Genomic DNA, 18,785 nt, shown 5'->3' with positions numbered 1-18,785 from the left:
TTTATTGCTACCTCTCTCTTGGGAAGAAACTGTTTTGTTCCTCTTTAGACTTGGACAGCTCTTGTCAAAATTATCTTTCCTACCTTGGAAACACACAGGCTGTGAATAATCTCACCTGTCTCTGTTTATCAGTCTCTGTTCTTTTGTTTTGCGTTGTGTATTTAGAGCCCCTGTCTCCTATCAAAAGTCCTTATTGCTTTTGGACACAAGGGACCTGAAGTCTAGTTTCTCTCCAGGAAGGTACCCTCTATTTTCAACCTGCTGCTGTTTGAAACTGGCTAAAAGTTTCTGTATACTGAGCATATATCACTACAGTATCACATGAAAGGCATAGAATAAGCAACATTACTTGTTACAACCTCTCAACACTTACGTGGTTTTTGTTACAACATGAAGTGTGATTACATTGATCATTAGTTTTATATTTTCTGTGTAATGGTTCTTCTTTTTGCCTCATGTTGCTCTGCAATTTGTCCAGCATTATTTAATTCTGGTTGCCTTTATTGGTCACATATTTTGAGAGTGCAAATGCTGTTTGGTGTATAAAAGTCAAATGAGGTGTAAATCAGTGTTAAGACTTAGATGTGCTGTCAGTCAGTAGATTCAGGTTTTTAAATACTAATTTTTTCCAGGTGCAGGCGGTCAGCGCCTTGTCCAGCAAGCAGTAAGCAATTACATATCGTCAGGGCTTTTTGTTGTCCTTGCTGCAAACCAATACAATTTCTTTTACCTTTTGGTGGTACTCTAAATATATCAATTTAATTTTGTAGCGATAATCTCTCAGATTTATGGCTGTGGTGATAAATGGGATGCCAGGAAAATGCAAATATTACTTTCAGACCGTCAGAGACCTTTGAGAAAGGGTGCAAGTTTGACTGTAACACTTACAGCACTGTGAAATAGTTTAGGACCAAATGTGGCCCATTTAAAATTATTTTAATGTGACAGGGATTCTGCTCTGGATTCTAAGGATCAAATTCACTCCTGATATTAGTGGATACAATTCCTATTGAAATGAATGGGAGTTGTACCAGCATGTGCTCTACAAATATTTAATAGAAATTCCACAGTCACTGTACATTTTGTTACCAAAAGGAATATGTTCTATGCATTGACTCTGCTGTTACATGAGAAAGGGATGGTGGTAGGGAAGAAACTGCTTCTGCAGGACACCCTAGTCTTTAATATATCCTGATTTAGGGAACAGGGCTCTCTGTCTTTAATGCTAGCAGGGTTGGAACTTGGGGATAATCAGTCATCCTCAGCACAGACATCTGAGATGTAACTTCTCTTCAGAGTCAGCTGGGAGAGGAAAGATCCCAGTTTTTTGAAGCAAGGTCTGTCGATGAGAGCACTGCTACAAGGGCATCAGATTACTCCTTCCTAGAACCAGAAGTAAAACCAAAAAGGTGTACATGTAGTTGTGACACTACACCCCATATTCTTCATAGATATGGTTATGATATGGTTATGGCATAACTAAGATATTTTATGCAAGATGGGTCATGTAAAATATCATTTGAAAGGTTATGATTTACTGAATATGATAATTCTATTTGTATGCATGTATCATTTTTGTATCTGAAGTTAGGAATGTTGTCTATGCATCTATTACAGGGGTTCTCAAACTGGGGGTTGGGACCCCTCAGAGGGTCATGAGGTTATTACATGGGGAGGTCGCGAGCTGTCAACATCCACCCCAAACCCCGCTTTGCTTCCAGCATTTATAATGGTGTTAAATATATAAAGTTTTTAATTTATAAGGGGGAGGGCTTGCTATGTTAAAGGGGTCACCAGTACAAAAGTTTGAGAGCCACTGATCTATTACAAATGTTTTTACACCTGGGGAATGCCCACTAGACAGAATGCAATCAGTCTGGATGGCCAGTTGGGAAGAGCCATTAGGGAGAACAATAGGTCTTAGAATGCTAATCACCCACTGAGAAGCTTTTCTGGGGATGCTGCAAACAGCCTCTGGGTTATGGCTGCAGGGACATGTGACCAAAGGGACCAAGTGACCAAAGGGAAATAGGACAGCCCAGGGAATTACAGAACAGTCGCCTTAACTTCTGTACCCGGAAAGATAATGGAGCAAATAATTAAGCAATCAATTTGCAAACACCTAGAAAATAATAAGGTGATAAATAATAGCATGTATTTGTCAAGAACAAATTGTGTCAAACCAACCTGGTAGCTTTCTTTGACAGGGTTAAAAAGCCTTGTGGATAGGCGGGAAGAAGTAGGTGTGGTATATCTTGACTTTAGTAAGACTTTTGATACTGTCTTACATGACCTTCTCATAAACAAACTAGGGAAATACAACCTAGATGGAGTTACTATAAGGTGGGTGCATAACTAGTTTGAAAATCATCCCCAGAGAGTAGTTATCAATTGTTCACAGTCATGCTGGAAGGGCACAACGAGTGGGATCCCACAAGGATTGGTTCTGGGTCCGGTTCTGTTCAATATCTTCAATGATTTAGATAATGGCATACTCTTATAGGACGATACCAAGTGGGAGGGGTTGCAAGTGCTTTGGAGGATAGGATTAAAATTCAAAAATGATCTGGACAAACTGGAGAAAGTCCAGAGAAGAGCAGCAAAAATGATTAAAGGTCTAGAAAACATGACCAATGAGGGAAGATTGGGTTTGTTTAGTCTGGAGAAGAGAAGACTGATTTTTGACTCATCATAACGGTTTGGTTGCATTTAGGCTAGCTGGCCACGCTTCATAATAATCCAGTTTGACCACATCTCTGTTTAACCCGTGCTTAATAACAAGCTTAAACAAACCAGTTCAGTCACAACTGTTTAAATCATGCTTAAGATCAGCAAGTGAATACTGTTTACCACGTGTAGCCAAACCCTGACATAGTTCCTTAGAAGAATAATACAGATTTGCTAACTTGATTTTGAAACCACTGTAGCATTCTTTCTTCTGATATGTGATGTGATATTCGTACAAAGAAAGCAATGAAACCATCTACTCGCTTTGAAGCTTAGCTGATCTTGACTTGGTACAGAGGCATCTGGCAGCAATAAGTAGGGGTCTAATAGTGCAGTGAAGAGGCAATTGAGCCTCTCGGCTCTCACAGCAAGTTATTTGTGCCACAGATATATGAAAAGATCCTTGCCATGTGAATTAACTCACACAGATCTCTGGTATCATAGGAAAAGGACAGAATGAATGTAGATGAAAGACTATCTAAACTCTTCCACATAGAATTGCACTAAAAAGGACTGAATGATAATATTAAATGTCCTAAAATAATGGATTGTGAGGAAAATTATGTTGTAATACTCATCACTTTGGGATTGCAGAATATTAGGGCCTTTAGAGTGGTTTTGATTTTTAAGCATGAAATCACTAGAAATGCTAATACTTGTACTTAGCCTGTAATGATAGGCCTGCTGAGTACAGGACATCAAACTCACAGGCTTAAGGATAAAATGTCACAATGGACCAATAAAAAGCTAGTTGGAAATTTGAGAAGAAACACAATATTCTTGGTTATTGTACTTCCAATTTGCATCTTCTCTCTGTATCTTTCTGGTCATCTGAAAAGAGTTGTGTAGGTGCATGTGTAATTGGCAGATAAAGGTTAATAAAATGAGTGCTTGGAGGGGACATTCATACAGCAGATTAACAGTTAAATTATGAGGCACCTGTGAATGCTGAAGATGCTCTTGTGTGCAAGAACTGAATTCCCAAGTTCCCTCTGATAGTAACTATTTCATACTCCCATCTACCATGCTGCTCACTTCAGACTGTGTTGTAATTTCACTTTATTTGTGTGTATATTTGTAATGTCTTCACCACTGGCAGTTTAACTGATGGAAACATATTTTCCCCCTGAAGATTGCATCATTTTTCCCTCTTACCATTGCTGACCACTCACCAATCATCATATGGGCTTGACAGCAGAGGACAAAATTACTGTTCCAAAGGTAGAAAGGTACTTTACCCGCTATTCCCTATGTTTGGAAGGGACTCACCTATTGTGCTTGGTGAAAAGTGTCATTATTGATGTTACATGATGCTGTAATCTCAGGAGTCAATTAGTACTCCTATAATCTGGTCCTATTTATCTATTCATCACACATTGATTACATATAACATGTGAGTTAACTACAACACCACGATTAAATGATCAAATTAACTACACTTTACTTGAAAAATAGTAAATGTATTGCACTTCAAAACAATGTCCAACCTTTGGACCCAGTCCTGCACATTTTTCCTATCAACTGTAAATAGTTCTATTGCATTGAAATTAATGGGACTGCATGTGCCGGTTGCTTGAATTGTCTGTGAGATAGGGCTTTACACGTCTAGTGCTACCCTAGAAGAGGCACACCTAATAAAGGAACTATTGCACAGTGAATTAAATCCCAGGTACTTGAGAGAGTGAATTATAACGATTATTAGACCCAATTAATGAACACATCTGCCTCAAACAATTTATGACAAGTCTATGGGATGAAATCCCTCTAGTGGTGAATGCCAGTAAATGAGATTTAGTATCCCTCAAGGTTAAACATTTAAGTGGTCACCGCTGTATATACAAAATATAAATTATCTGCAAAGAGCAAATAATTGACTCTCCTGAGATTACAGCACCATGTAATATTAGTGATCACACATTCCACCAAGCACTTTAGAAGAGTCCCTTCCCAACATAGTGTGGGCTGTGCATTACTGCCTTACCCGACTGATATCTGTAATACAAATCTATTACTCCTAGATACTTGTCACTCTTCTACTTGTCTAATCCTGTCCTACTTATCTATTCATCACACATTGATTACATATAATGTGTGAGTTAACTACATCAATAACAATTAAATGATAAAATGAACTAACTGGCTACAATTATACCTTATAATGCAAACAAGACTACTTGTAACAGTGTTGGTGGTCACCGTATTTATTCTGCATGTGCTCTTAAGAATCTCCCATTCTAAGAGAATCATGAAGGGAAACAGTAGCTGAATCCATTGTAGGGTAACACAGAACTATCAATCAATTTAATTTAAAATAGACGCTACAGCAGATGTAAATGATCTTCTCTTTTTTGATTTAAGAAGATCCCATCTATGGCGGGTCAGAATTAAAAAAAAAAAATCACAAAAATTTCCCACTTTTGACCAGCTCTAACCCCATTGTGTAATTAATGTTGATACAATTGGTACACTGCATCATAGATTCCTTTGACAAATCACACAACCACTTGCTTTGTGACACCTCTTTATACCAATACTACAATATTACATTTTTAAAGGATATTCATTTCAGAAAGTTTTATCATATTCAGAAAGATTCTGGCAACAAGGTTGGAAATTTCAAGGTTGGAAAAAAACAGTTTTTATAAAATCCCACACCACTAGAAATGGATCCAGAATTTGTTTAAAATATTCCTGTCAAAACATTTGCTTTTAAACAAATAAACATATTCTTCTTTGGTTTAATCGTTGTTCCCTTCGTCTCTTCCATTTACATTGTAACTTTGGAGATTTAATTTGTTCCCACGGACTCAAATACTATCTGCCTGTCGTTTAGGTAATCTTTTGTACTCAGCATTATTATGTCTTTTCTCTGCCCTTTCCTTACATAACACAATGACAGCTGTGCTCAGACTTTGTTGTGCTGCCACTGAAAGAAAGCTAATATAACGAGTTCAGTCTTAAATTTTGTTCAGAATATTGTGGGAATCATAGTCAGTATAGTAGCTGGAAAGGTCCCAGGAACTCCTGATTCCCTGCACTTGAGTGTCACAATGGGGACAGATGAAGGGCAAGCTGCCATGGAAAGTCATGGTCATGGAAATAGGTGATCCCTGAGACAAATTTATTAAATTTGTATTGGACAGGGTGACAGGGCAGTGGGCAGAGCACCAGGGTGATGAATTCTGATTTTACTCAGAAGACTTGCTACCCTGTGGGTGCACCATTTGGAACTTCTTCAGGACATTCACGTCTAACATATAAAGTATACAGTGCTTCAGTACTCAAGCCTGAGTGTGCATTACTGTGGCCAGGGCTTCATGCAATAGCAAGGGGTGCAATGTTTTGGCCAGCCAGAGGTTGATAAGTCATTTGTGACTGTTAATGCCATATGGGTGTCCGGGAGCAGCGAAGAGTCTAGATGAAGGCTGGAAGACTAGAAGAACCCTGACACAATACAAAGCTTTGACTGGAGGACAGATTCCTTTATTTGAGGATGATGTTATGGTTTCAGCCAGTTCTTCAGAATGATTTACTTCTTTTGTCACCATTGTGTCCATCTTACCCAGATTTAGTTTCAGCCATCTACTCTTCATCAAAGAGCTACCACACCCAGACACTGGGCAAGATGGATGATGGCTTTGCATGTGTTTGAAGTAGAGAGAATTGTAGGACTGGAAGGGACTCAAGAGGTCTTCTAGTCCAGTCTCCTGCACTCATGGCAGAACTAAGTATTGATATTGTATAGAACAGAGTGTCAACTGCATACTGCTGTCACTGAAGTCTGTGGCTTAACTTGTTGTGTGTGTTGAATATTGGATAATATTGAGCCTTGTGGGCTCCACAGCAGAGTCTTGTTGAAGCAGAAGACTAGCTGCCCATCACATCCCTCTCGATGCTGCTGTCTCCTACATCTGCCTCCTCTATTTATGATCTTTCATCATCTGTCCTGTCACACATTTCCATATGTCCTCACTGTGTCTTCCTGGATATCCCTTCATCTCCTGACGCTCCATATTGTTCTAAACTAAATTTATCTTTCCACATAAACACTCTCATCGATTTCCCTTTACTGCTGAAAAAAAACCACAAGCTTAAAACTTCCTTGTCATGTCCGGCTCCTCTCTTTCTCTCATTATATATAGGTTGTCACCAAATTGAGGCATTTTCCTCCCCAATACCTTAAAATCTGTCTCTCCCTCTGAATCCCCACTAATGAAACACTAGTCCATGCATTAATTATCTCCTCTACTGCAGAACCCTCCCCGACCATCTGTATCTCCCTTATTTTTCTTTCCAATCTACCCCAAATGATGTTGCTAAGGCCTATCTTCCTTCCTGCTCAGACCATGACTTCTGTCCTTAGGTCTCTTCATTGATTTCGTTTTTCTTCCATGTTAAAGTTCACACTCCTCATCCTTCAACACTTTCCATAACATCCACTTCCTACTTCTCCACTGATACCCCCCTTCTCATTCGTATGCTTCCCAGCATCCTCTCTGTTAACTGTTTAAATCTTTTGTCTCCTCCTCCTTGTGACCTTGTGCCTTTTTTCCATACTCCGCCTTATATTTAGAACAGTCTTTCAACTGCCATGTGCCAACTCCTATCCCCTTTCCTCCGTTAGATCTGTCTAAAATTGGTTTTGTCAGCCTATGCTGAGCTCTGCACCTATCATGTCTGCACACCTTTTTGTGCTTGAACCACCTTAATTATATTATATATTCTATTATTTGCATGTTGTATTGGATTTGTTGAAGTTACTCTATAAGCGCCTTGGGACAGGGTCCTTGCCTCTGTGTTTTTGTGAAGTGACACTTAGGCACTTTAAATGACTTAAAAGCCCAGGTGCTTGCAACTTGATACTCTACTTGTTACCCACATTTAACTTTCATAGTTTTGAACAAATATATATGGAGATATACTGATCTCATAGAGCTGGAAGGGACTCTGAAAGGTCATGGAGCTGAGCTGAGCCCAGCCCAGCCCCCTGCCTTCACTAGCAGGACCAAGTACTGATTTTGCCCCAGATCCCTACATGACCCCCTCAAGGATTGAACTCACAACCCTGGGTTTAGGAGGGCCAATGCTCAAACCACTGAGCTAGCCCACCCCCAAAGGTTATACATTCCTGTTATCTTTGATATGTTAGTTGGGTAGCAGTGCACCCAATGTTCAGCTGATTATTTCATTAGTTCCCTTTGACTTAGGAAACTTAACAGAGGGAAAATTGTTTCTCAGATTTTCTTTACCACCACCAAGTATTTTTGTGTTTGTCCCCTATTCGGTTAGTGCGTTCTTATTAAAATGGCACCTAAAATGAGTAACACATCAGAAACAAGGGTAAAAGTTAAGCCTGTTTGGATAAAACACACTAAAAAAACAACCTTCTGACATTTTCTTCATATTGCTAAACTTAGAAGTTGATCTCATTTCCCAGCACCAGACACAAAGTGGGAAAAATAAATTGAATCAATCCTCAAAACTGATCAATGTTTTTTTTCAAAACTACTTTACAAGATAAAAATCAATACGGCTATATTATTTGCCATTATTATCACCAGTAACATTAGAAAATGATATTTGATTTGTAAGTTAAAATGCTAAAGCAGTTCAGCTGTCTACTTCAGAGGTAAAAACTTAAAAGGAAGTAATTTTAATCCATCTTTGGGTTTCTTTTTACTCTTAAACTTTGTAACTTTGGTTTCTAGAAAGGTTTCTACAAACACAGTACCAGTTTCATTTTTTAGCACCAGTGTATTATTTGCTTATTTAATCTTAAAGTTTAAAAATAAGAGCAAATTAATTTTTGTAGTTGCAATTTACCAATAACGATTACTCTGATTTTTGTGAGTTCTCCCTTAAATGTTGCTTCTGTAGAAGATTTCTACATGGGAAGTTGAAAATATCATTCTGCACCTAATTTTCCCTGTGGGAGGCTCACAGTGCTTTGACTGTCTAGCCCTTTCTGTACAAATGTGTTGTTGTTTTTAATCTTTCTGCCAAAGAAATGAACTCATTTGTTAACTTTTTAAGATATTTCTTTCCCAAAACAAAATAAACTCCCTAAGAATGTATGATTTTTTTAAAAAAATAAGTCAATTTATTCTTTTTAAAAATAGAGGATAGCTCAGTGGTTTGAGCATTGGCCTGCTAAACCCAGGGTTGTGAGTTCAATCCTTGAGGAGGCCACTTAGGGATCTGGGGCAAAAATTGGTCCTGCTAGTGAAGGCAGGGGGCTGGACTCGATGGCCTTTCAAGGTCCCTTCCAGTTCTAGGAGATTGGTATATCTCCAATTATTACCTTTCTTTGTACAGTATTGCTAAGGCCCTTTGTTTCTGGCTTTACTTTGTTTAAAATTTCCTAGCAATGTGTCAGTGTTTACTACAAAAATTTAAAAACAGATAGAAATCAATGCAAACATTAACTTCACAGTTTTCTGGGAAAATATTAGGTTTAGTATTGTGGGACAGGACACCCAGCTTACCAAGTGACCGTCTGTCCTTCTGGAGCATCCTTCAGGTGCCAGAGAGATCCCCTGGAGCTGGCTCCCCATTCCAGAAGGAGAGAGGTATATCTGCGGAGATCCAGCACTTCCAGAATTTCAGTAAAAATTAGTGAAAACTGAAAACAGAGGACCTTTAAATATTGCTAACTCTGAGCATTCAAAAATCATGACTCAGACCCCTAAAATCATGAGTGGCTTAAATCATGAGATTTTATTTTAAGATAAATTTGTATTTAGCTTGTAAATTATTTTTATTTACCATCTGGGTTTTGAGTGTTTAGTGTTTGTTTTCAAACTTTTCTCCACAAGCATGAAGGCTAGAAACTTTTCTTTCTTAAATGAAAGATGAGATTCTTCTGTACTCACTTGGCTGTGTAAGCTGGGGCTTTGAGAAAAACGTGAAATATCACAACTCTTGTGATAAAACCCTGAGAATTGACAACACTTTGATAATTACTTTAGGTATTTCTGTTTTAAAGATCTCATGTTCTTTGAATAAGTAACATACTTTTAGAGGCATCTGTTTCACAAGCAGGTGTTTAACTTTAAGCATGTGAGTAGCCCTCTTGTTGAATCAGGGCCTAAAAAAGAATGATCTCAAGATTAGCAATCCAAATAAATTGAGATTGAGAAGCCAGGAATTAATCCAGGTCCCTCTTAGGCCAGCCATCTTTACTTCACTGCTTTTCATATTCTTTTACCAATAGGTGTCAGAATAGAGATACACTTCAGTGTAGCTTGCGCCTCTTGCGGAGTAACTCAGGGCTTGTCTACACTTAAAGCACTGCAGCGGCACAGCTGTGCCACAGCAGTGCTTAGTGAAGACTCTACATGTGCCAACGGGAGAGCTTCTCCCTTTGATGTAGGTACTCCACCTCCCCAAGTTAGGTTGGTATAACTGCATTGCTTAGGGACGTTATACCAACATAAGTTTGTAGAGTAGACCAGGGCCCAGAGCAATTTCCCAGGAAGGTAATGCTCACAAGAGATGAGAAACATTGCAGTAGAGAAATAGCTATGCCTGTTGCATGGCTAAAAGGGCATTAGGCATGAATTTGTAAATACCTGCATTTGTGGAGCACCCACAGTACCCATGGAAACCTGTGGCTCAGCACCTTGTGAAATTGTGTGATTTGAGAAGATAGACAAAGTTGAACTGTTCTCCGTCTTGCTCTGCAAACAATCAAACAGGTTAAAGCTATGAACTCTGATAGTTTTTAATTGACAACTTTTCTAAAGTTCATTTGATAACTCAGAGCCTGGCTCATATTGAGGATTTTTATAAGGTATTTGGCATAAGCAGTAGAATTTGTCAAGCACCTCAGATAATTCATCTTGGCAGTAAGGTATTTTTTCCTTATTTTCATCTTCTAACTTGTCACTTCACAGTGGTGGAGGCTGCTGTGGGAGAGGAAACACGAAATACAAGGCTGAAGCTTACAATATTTTCTTTCGGTAAAAGGTTATTTACTTGCCACTTAGCATATTTCTTGAGTTACACAACTAGTTTTCTTTTGCTTTAAACAGGATCTTAATCTTTGTAATACACTCAGTAAGTGATACATTTTGGGTTTCTTGGTTTTGTGTTTTTAAATACCCATTTTGATAGAGAAATTAATAAATCATTAAAAAAACTTAAATGTTTCACTGTTGTGAGAGGGAATTATGTCCGTGACTCCGATTAGCACTTACAGGAGTTAAGTGCTCCCATGCAGCCGAGAGAATAAAAGCCAAAATCATGTACTTCTGAAGCATCTTATCTCTTTTGTTATGTAGAACAAATTAATTATACAGGAAGAATCTGATATTTTTTCCACAAATATTAGCACAATTTCCTTCTTTCCTTCCTTGATGTTTCCTGCTAGCTCTGTTACAGGAAAAAAATTCATATATAAATGAGTACAGATCATTGTTGTCCCTGTACTGTGAAATGCTGCTTTTCCTTTCCCTCTAAACTTTGCACTGTCCACTCTTTTTTTTAATTCATTGGGACTACTTACATGCTTAAAGTTAGTAATATGCTGAATTGGGGGTCTAGGACAGCTAATAGAAGCCTATATAAGCCTAAATAAGTCATCACTAAAAGTAGCTCTTTCAGAGAATATTAACAGCTATGAAATGAGTTAACATTAGAGATATGAGAAACTCAGTTTCAACTAGAGAGTGTTTCACTTCATGTCCTACTGTAGTGTTCTTATATCATTATATTTCAAATGGATTCACACCTCTTCAGTTTCATTTGAAACAGGTATTAATTTTTCACTCCAAATTATAATTCAGCTAAGATTCACTCAAACCCTTATGGAAAAGTCCTATAATGCATAATAGAAAATGACTTTTTCTATATCAATATATATTTAAGATAATTGTATCCCTGCTATGGAATTATTTTGGATGCTGTTTAAAAACCTAACAAGGGGGATGTCGTTTTCTTAAATTCTATAGATTTTAGATTTATTTCTCTGGAACACTTTTAAACTTTGTAGAACCCCATTAGTTTCATTACTGGTTTAGAACTTTTTCCAGAAGGGAGAGTACTTGAAACATACAAATGTGACCAAAATTTTGGCTTTGTGATGAAACCCCCCAAACTAGGTAAATGTTGCCTAGTTTTGTTTCTAAAGTATTACACAGCTCATGTGGAAAGTCAACAGTTCAAAAAAAATTAATGACTAGATCAGGATTCCTCCAAAATGGAGGAAAAACCAACTTAACTTTGGGTGTGACTGCTAGTGCAGAATAATGAACAGTATTGGATTCAGATTAAAGATGGGGCCAAACCAAAAGCCCAGGTTCAAAATCCCGTACTTTCAAATCTGGATCTTTGATTGGTCCCTCTCTGTATGATAGGCCACACTGAAATCCCAGATCCAAATACTTCTGAACTTTGGGAGAATTAAGATCAGTCCTGTCTCTAATTCAGATGTGTTCTACTGTATTTTTTAAATGTGTTTGTATAAATGACTTCCTGGTCCTTGGTTGCTACTGTCTAAAGAAGACTTCTTTCTGTATTGCAGGGAAAGCACAAACTGTATGTAAACACAGGACTTGAAAGCAAGTGGTGTGGCCTCATTCCAGTTGGGAACCCTTGTGACAACGTTACTACGACGGGCCTAAAATGGAACCTCAGTAAGTCAGATGTCTCATTGCTTACACCATTTCAAATTAGGGATAGCTTAATTGGAGTTATTTCAGATTTACACCCGTGCACATTTAAATCTTGTCCTATATGTTTAAGAGGGGAGGGGGAAATAGTAAACTTTAGTGGAGCAAGTTTTTCCAGCAATAAAAAAGTCAGAAAAGGAAATGCATGAATTACATTAAAACCTAAGACATCACAGGCTGTAATATGTTTTGCTTTTGGGAATCATAATACTGTTTAAATAGAACATTTGTTGAGGTCATGATGCATTACCATCCTGATACATTACTCTTCAGGGAGGTAAGGCTGCAAGTGCCTAAACTCCTGCCTATAAGCCATAAAGTTATGAGAGAGAAATAATAATGTGATATAGATTATTAAAGCCACCTCACTTTCTGAGAACTGCTTGACATGTACCGTCTATTTGTCAACTCTGGATGAATATATCTTTTCTTTATTATTATTTAAAATGGGTAAAGTTCATTTGCCCTAAAACAGGAGTATTTGTTATAAGAGAAAAAGATGACAAAAATTCTTTTGACAGAAAAATAGAAAGAGGAAATTTTTCCTTTGAGTCATGCAGGGTATTTTTACCCAAGAAAATGAAGTCAACTTTTTGTTGTTGTGGAGAAGCATTAAAATTGAAAAGGAAAGAACCAAAGAAGTGATTCACAAGCACTGGAAAGTTCCATAAAGGCCATCTTCTACTAACCCAGACACATCTTTTTATTTCAGAAGGTGGAGAAATCCAGTAGGGGGAGAGGCTATTCTAGACAAATAGGGAGGAACTGGATGAGAATTTGAAAGTGGAAGTCAGTTTAGGAGAAAATGATCATGAAATGGTAGAGTTCATGATTCTGAGGAACGGTAGAAGGGAAAACCGCAGAATAAAGATAATGGATTTCAAGAAGGCAGACTTTAGAGAGTTGGTAGGTAAGATCCCCTGGGAAGCAAGTCTAAAGGGGAAAACAGTTCAAGAGAGTTGGCAGTTTTTCAAAAAGACATTATTAAGGACACAAGAGCAAACAATGCCACTGCATAGGAAAGATAGGAAGCATGGCCAGAGACCATCCTGGCTCAACTAGGAGATCTTCAATGATCTGAAACTGAGTCCTACAAAAAGTGGAAAATAGGCCAAATTACAAAGGATTAATATAAACAAATAACAAATAAAAAGGGTAACAAGAAAACATTCTACAAATACTTTAGAAGCAAGAGGAAGACCAAGGACAAGGTAGGCCTGTTACTTGATTGTGTGGGGGGAGTGAATGTGTTACTTGGACATCTAACACAGTGAATGTCAGTGAAAATCAGGTAGGATCAGAGGCTAAAATAGGGAAAGAACAACTAAAAAATTACTTAGACAAGTCATATGTTTCCAAATCACCAGGGCCTGATGAAATGCATCCTAGAATATTCAAGGAGCTAACTGAGGAGCTATCTGAGCCATTAGTGATTATCTTCAAAAAGTCATGGAAGACAGAGAGATTCCAGAGGACTGGAAGAGGGCAAATATAGTGCCCATCTATAAAAAGGGAAATAAAGACAACCTGGGGAATTCCAGACCAGCCATCTTAACTTCAGTACCTGGAAAGATAATGGAGCAAATAATTAAGCAATCAATTTGCAAACACCTAGAAGATAATAAGGTGATAAGTAACAGTCATCATAGGAAAAACAGCCAGGAGTCCTTGTGGCACCTTAGAGACTAACAGGTTTTTTGCTGATACAGACTAACACAGCTACCACTCTAAAACCAGTCATCATAGATTTGTCAAGAACAAATTATGTCAAACCAGCCTAATGGCTTTCTTTGACAGTATAACAAGCCTTGTGGATAAGGGGGGAGAGGGGGAGTGGTAGATGTAGTATATATTGACTTCAGTAATTGACTTTGATACAGTCTCCCATGCTCTTCTCATAAACAAATGAGGGAAATATAATCTAGATTGAGCTACTATAAGCTGGAAAACCATTCCCAGAGAGTAGTTATCAGCGGTTCACAGTCAAGCTGGAAGGACATATCAAGTGGGGTCCTCCAGGGATCAGTTCTGGGTGCAGTTCTGTTCTGTATCTTTATTAAATGATTTAGATAATGGCATAGCAAGCTGGGAGGGGTTGCAAGTGCTTTGGAGGATCCGATTAAAATAAAAAATGATCTGGACAAACTGGAGAAATGGTCTGAAGTAAATAGGATGAAATTCAATAAGGACAAATGCAAAGTACTCCACTTAGGAAGGAACAATCAGTTGCACACATACAAAATGGGAAATGACTGCCTAGGAAGGAGTACTGGAGAAAGGGATCTGGGAGTCATAGTGGATCATAAGCTAAATATGAGTGAACAGTGTAAAATTTGCACACAAAAAAAGAAAACATCATTCTGGGATGTATTAGCAGGAGTGTTGTCAGCAACACATGAAAAGTAATTCTTCTCTAGTCCAGGCTGACAAGGAGTTTTGTGTCCAGTTCTGGGTGCCACATTTCAGGAAAGATGTGGGCAAATTGGAGAAAATCCAGAGAAGAGCAACCAGAATGATTAAAGGTCTAGAAAACATTAAGTATGAGGGAAGATTGAAAAAATTGTGTTCATTTAGTCTGGAGAAGAGAAGACTGAGAGGGGACATAACAGTTTTGAAGTACATAAAAATTGTTATAAGGAAGAGGGAGAAAAATTATTCTCCTTAACCTCTGCGGACAGAACAGGAAGCAATGGGTTAAATTGCAGCAAAGGCAGTTTAGGTTGGACATTAGGAAAAACTTCCTAGCTGTCAGGATGGTTAAGCACTGGAATAAATTTGCCAAGGAGATTGTGGAATCTCCATCACTGGAGATTTTTAAGAGCAGGTTAGACAAACACCAGTCAGGGATGGTCTAGATAATACGTAGTCCTGCTATGAGTGCAGGAGACTGGACTAGATAGCTTCTCGAGGTCTCTTCCAGTCCTATGATTCTAACCTAGGTCCTAATCCTGCAGTCTGATCTACATAGGTAGACCCTTGTGCCCACCCACATATATGGCCCCCACAGGAATACCTTCTCTATCGTAATGTTGAATCTGAGATCCAGCCACTCTGCTGGGGCCTACTGTGCCACTGATGCCTGCCTCACATCTAGCTGTCTGCTTTTATCTTTTACTAGGGGTTTAATCTTTGGCAAAACATAGTTTTACATGGTCTCTTGCACTTCAGCATCTGGAAACCCTTAAATTCTGCTGCAGATGTGAGTGTGCACAATTGAAATCCCTAGTTAGTTAGCAATGGCTCACTAGTAGTTGGGTTCTGAATTCTGCATTAAATTAAGAATGGAAGGAAGTTTCCAGATGCAGGAGATCAGGGTGAAGTGCTGGCTGGCTGGCACAGTTCAACTGGTCTGTACCATGTAAAAGGAGCACTCATCTTCTAATTTGAAAGGCTTGGTTTGAGCATTGGCCTGCTAAACTCAGGGTTGTGAGTTCAATCCCTGAGGGGGCCATTTAGGGATCTGGGGCAAAAATCTGTCTGGGGATTGGTCCTGCTTTGAGCAGGGGGTTGCACTAGCTGACTTCCTGAGGTCCCTTCCAATAATGATATTCTATGATAATGTGTTCTCAATGATAGGGATAGGATGAGATTCTTCTAAATCCTCCTCACTCGTATGCTTTTGGCTGTACAATGAATTTTGTGTCTACTGTATAAAAAATGAGTAACATAATGTCTCAATAAATTTCCCAGACTTACAGAGAGTAGGCGAAGGAAGCTTAAACCACCATTAAGTTAATGAAGCAGAATCTAAGGAGTTCACATCATTTCGTAAAATAGCCAGCTGAAGTTACACACTGCACTGTATCAAAATGTGATGAACTTTGTGAGGAAACTTTTTGTTTGTTTCAAATGCTAGTTATTTTTCAAATGCATCGAATTTTCCCTGAGTTGAATGACATGACCTTTGTTACCTTAACAAGGTCCCTGTCTGGGAAACAGAGGATTGTCAGGGTAATTCTGGAGAGTCTGCGGGCTACCCCATATAATATGTCCCATGGAATTTTCTGTTGCTTCTAAAGCAGTGGTCTCTTTCATGAGAGAAAATTTGCAAAAAATGATGATAGCAATTTGGCAAAAGCGCCATAGCTTATCGTAACTCAGCATTTGTAGATCCTGATTGTAATTAAAGTCTGGAAAATGTTGTGATAGCTCTTTCCCCGAAGACCATTGCTAGCAGATAGTCAATTCTAAACTTGCCTTACCACTCCCAGCCTTCTATGGAATCAGATAGAGAATCCAGTGGGAATGTCCAACCTGATGATGTTCATTTTCATGGGAAGAGCCCGCCATGTCTGTCAGTGAGGCTATTACCATAGTGACATTTCAACAGGGAAAGGAAAGGGTAGATTGCCCTTGATCAAAGAGAAAAGAGAATGTCCAAAATGTGCTGGTTTGACCTGCTTGAACTAAATATACCCTGACCAGATAGAAATAAATATTGTTGGGCAATGGGCAAGAGTTATTCTAAATATTTGCTAGAGTAACTACATATATAACAGTCGGGCATATTCCATGTTGGGCATTCTTGAATCACAAGAAAATGCAGAGGTATGGGGAATCCCCTAGCATAGGGTCATGCATGAAGTGAATGGGATCCAGAACTTTCTATGACATAAGTACCACAAAAGGCTAACGTGGATCATTATTGTTAAAGATAGCACTGTGTGCAGTCATTATTACACTATATAACCTCAAATGCGGTTATTTGAAAACTTAAGGCTGGGGTTTTAAAAGGAGCCTAAGAGAGTTAGGAGTCCAAGTTCCATGGATTTGGGGCACCAAACTCGTGTAGGCTAGAATTTTAAAAAAGGAGCCTAAACTCGCAAAGTGCAGCTGGAGTGGCTGTCTGCTTTGTTGTGTATGTAAATACTGAGCCGCTTTTGCTTGTTTTTTTTTTCATTTGGGCAGGAGGGTGCAGAATCATTTTCAAAAGTATAAATAGTATAAGCAGCAGCATCTGACCAGAGAATTTGCTAAATGGTCATCTGTGTAATAGGTGCATAATTGTCTTCTAGTAGGTGCTCTCACCTCTTCTCCTGTACCTTTTGTTTACAGTCTAGTTTATGTTAATAGATGTTTTACTTAAGAGAGAAGTGGGAATAGGCAATTCGGAATATGTTAGGCTGAGACTGTGTACTAAAATGTATACTAAAATGATACTAAAAATCTGTCACACACATAATTGGGTTGATCCATTCAGACATGTTCTGTATGGAGAAGTTTGAGTTTAAACCTTATTTTATTGGCCAAAGAGATGTTTGTTTTTTATGGAGACATGGGTTACTAACCACTCCATGGTTGGTTTGAGGGTTGGAGGGTTGGAATGATATCAGACACAATTTGCAGATGGCATGGGACTGGGAATTCAGTTGTCCTCAGTGCTTATGATACCAACAATACTGTGATTAGCTGCTGAATTCTGGGAGGTACAGCAGTGGTGAGCTGGAGCTGGGGCGGGGACGGGGCGCGAGGAGGGCTCCAGGCGCCGCGCAGCCCGGCCTGACTCTGGCCACGCGGCACAGCTCCGGGCCGGGCCTCAGCCCAGGCCCCAACTCCAGCTCCGGGCTGGGCCCCGACCCCGACTCCAGCCGCGTGGCTCCAGCCCGGGCCGGGCCCCGACTCCGGTCCCCAGCCCCAACTCCAGCCGTGTGGCACCGCTCCAGCCCAGCCCCGGCAGGGGTAAGAGGCCGGGGTCGGGGCGGGGGTTGGATAAGGCGGGGACAGGGAGCGGGCGGGGGAGGTTGGATCAGGCAGAGATTCTGGGGGGTCAGTCAGGGGATGGAGAAGGGGGGGGTGGGTAGGCGCTGCGTGGGAGTTCTGGGGGTCTGTCGGGGTGTTGGTGGATGGAGTCGGGGCAGTCAAGGGACAGGGAGCTGGGCGTGTTGGGCAGGGGGTGGGGTCCTGGAGGGCAGTTAGGGTGGGGGGTCTCGGGTAGGAGTGGTCAGGGAACAAGGAGCGGGGGGGGTTATGGGTTGCGGTTTCTGAGGGGGGCAGTCGGGGGCAGGACATGGGTGGGAGGTGTACTCACCGGGCGGTTCCCTACCGGGTCTTCGGCGGTGGGTCCTTCACCCGCTGGAGCTGTGCCACCGACGACCTGGTAGGGAACCGGTTCCTAAAATTTTGGCAGCTCATCACTGAGGTACAGCATCTAGATACTATGGTGACGAGCACTATATAGGGAAAAAACTTGGAATTTTTTTCATTTTGTTCAGTTACCTTTTTTGTGCAGGGAGACAAGCAGGCATAGAAATGACAATGTGACCCTATCGGTAGGAAACTAACATTACAACAGCAGCTCTACTTCCTTCCTTTCCTTGTTCCTTTCTGTTTTCAATGAGAAGCCAAACACTGCATTTTGCATTATTTGACTGGGTAATGTTCACGTTG

At 39.7% G+C, this 18,785-nt stretch overlaps 1 protein-coding gene and 1 long non-coding RNA gene across 21 annotated transcripts in view; one reads left to right on the top strand and one right to left on the bottom strand.

Moving 5' to 3' along the window:
• TPK1 (thiamin pyrophosphokinase 1) overlaps window positions 1–18,785 on the top strand; it is a 476,657-nt gene that overhangs the window by 356,162 nt on the left and 101,710 nt on the right. For all 14 annotated transcript variants that reach the window (XR_005593748.1, XM_039523066.1, XM_039523063.1 and 11 more), the window contains one exon: window positions 12,251–12,362. Coding sequence is in view for 13 of the 14 variants with exons in the window: in XM_039523066.1 (XP_039379000.1) it covers window positions 12,251–12,362 (112 nt within the window). In the remaining variant the exon portion in view is untranslated. The remainder of the gene's footprint in view (window positions 1–12,250; window positions 12,363–18,785) is intronic.
• LOC120397363 overlaps window positions 1–18,785 on the bottom strand; it is a 37,764-nt gene that overhangs the window by 5,498 nt on the left and 13,481 nt on the right. The window contains exons 4-7 of one of the 7 annotated variants that reach the window (XR_005593755.1): window positions 16,601–16,750; window positions 10,554–10,634; window positions 10,299–10,406; window positions 9,447–9,814 (exon numbers count right to left, since the gene is read on the bottom strand). This is a non-coding gene — a long non-coding RNA (uncharacterized LOC120397363). Of the gene's footprint in view, window positions 1–6,222; window positions 6,800–9,212; window positions 9,350–9,446; window positions 9,815–10,298; window positions 10,407–10,553; window positions 10,635–16,600; window positions 16,751–18,785 lie in introns of those variants that run through there. The other 6 variants (XR_005593757.1, XR_005593756.1, XR_005593758.1 and 3 more) reach the window with 6 other exon arrangements.

This window comes from Mauremys reevesii, linkage group 2 (assembly GCF_016161935.1).
Source record: "Mauremys reevesii isolate NIE-2019 linkage group 2, ASM1616193v1, whole genome shotgun sequence".
NCBI classification, from domain to species: domain Eukaryota; kingdom Metazoa; phylum Chordata; order Testudines; family Geoemydidae; genus Mauremys; species Mauremys reevesii.
This window is presented reverse-complemented; position numbering and strand designations above follow the sequence as displayed.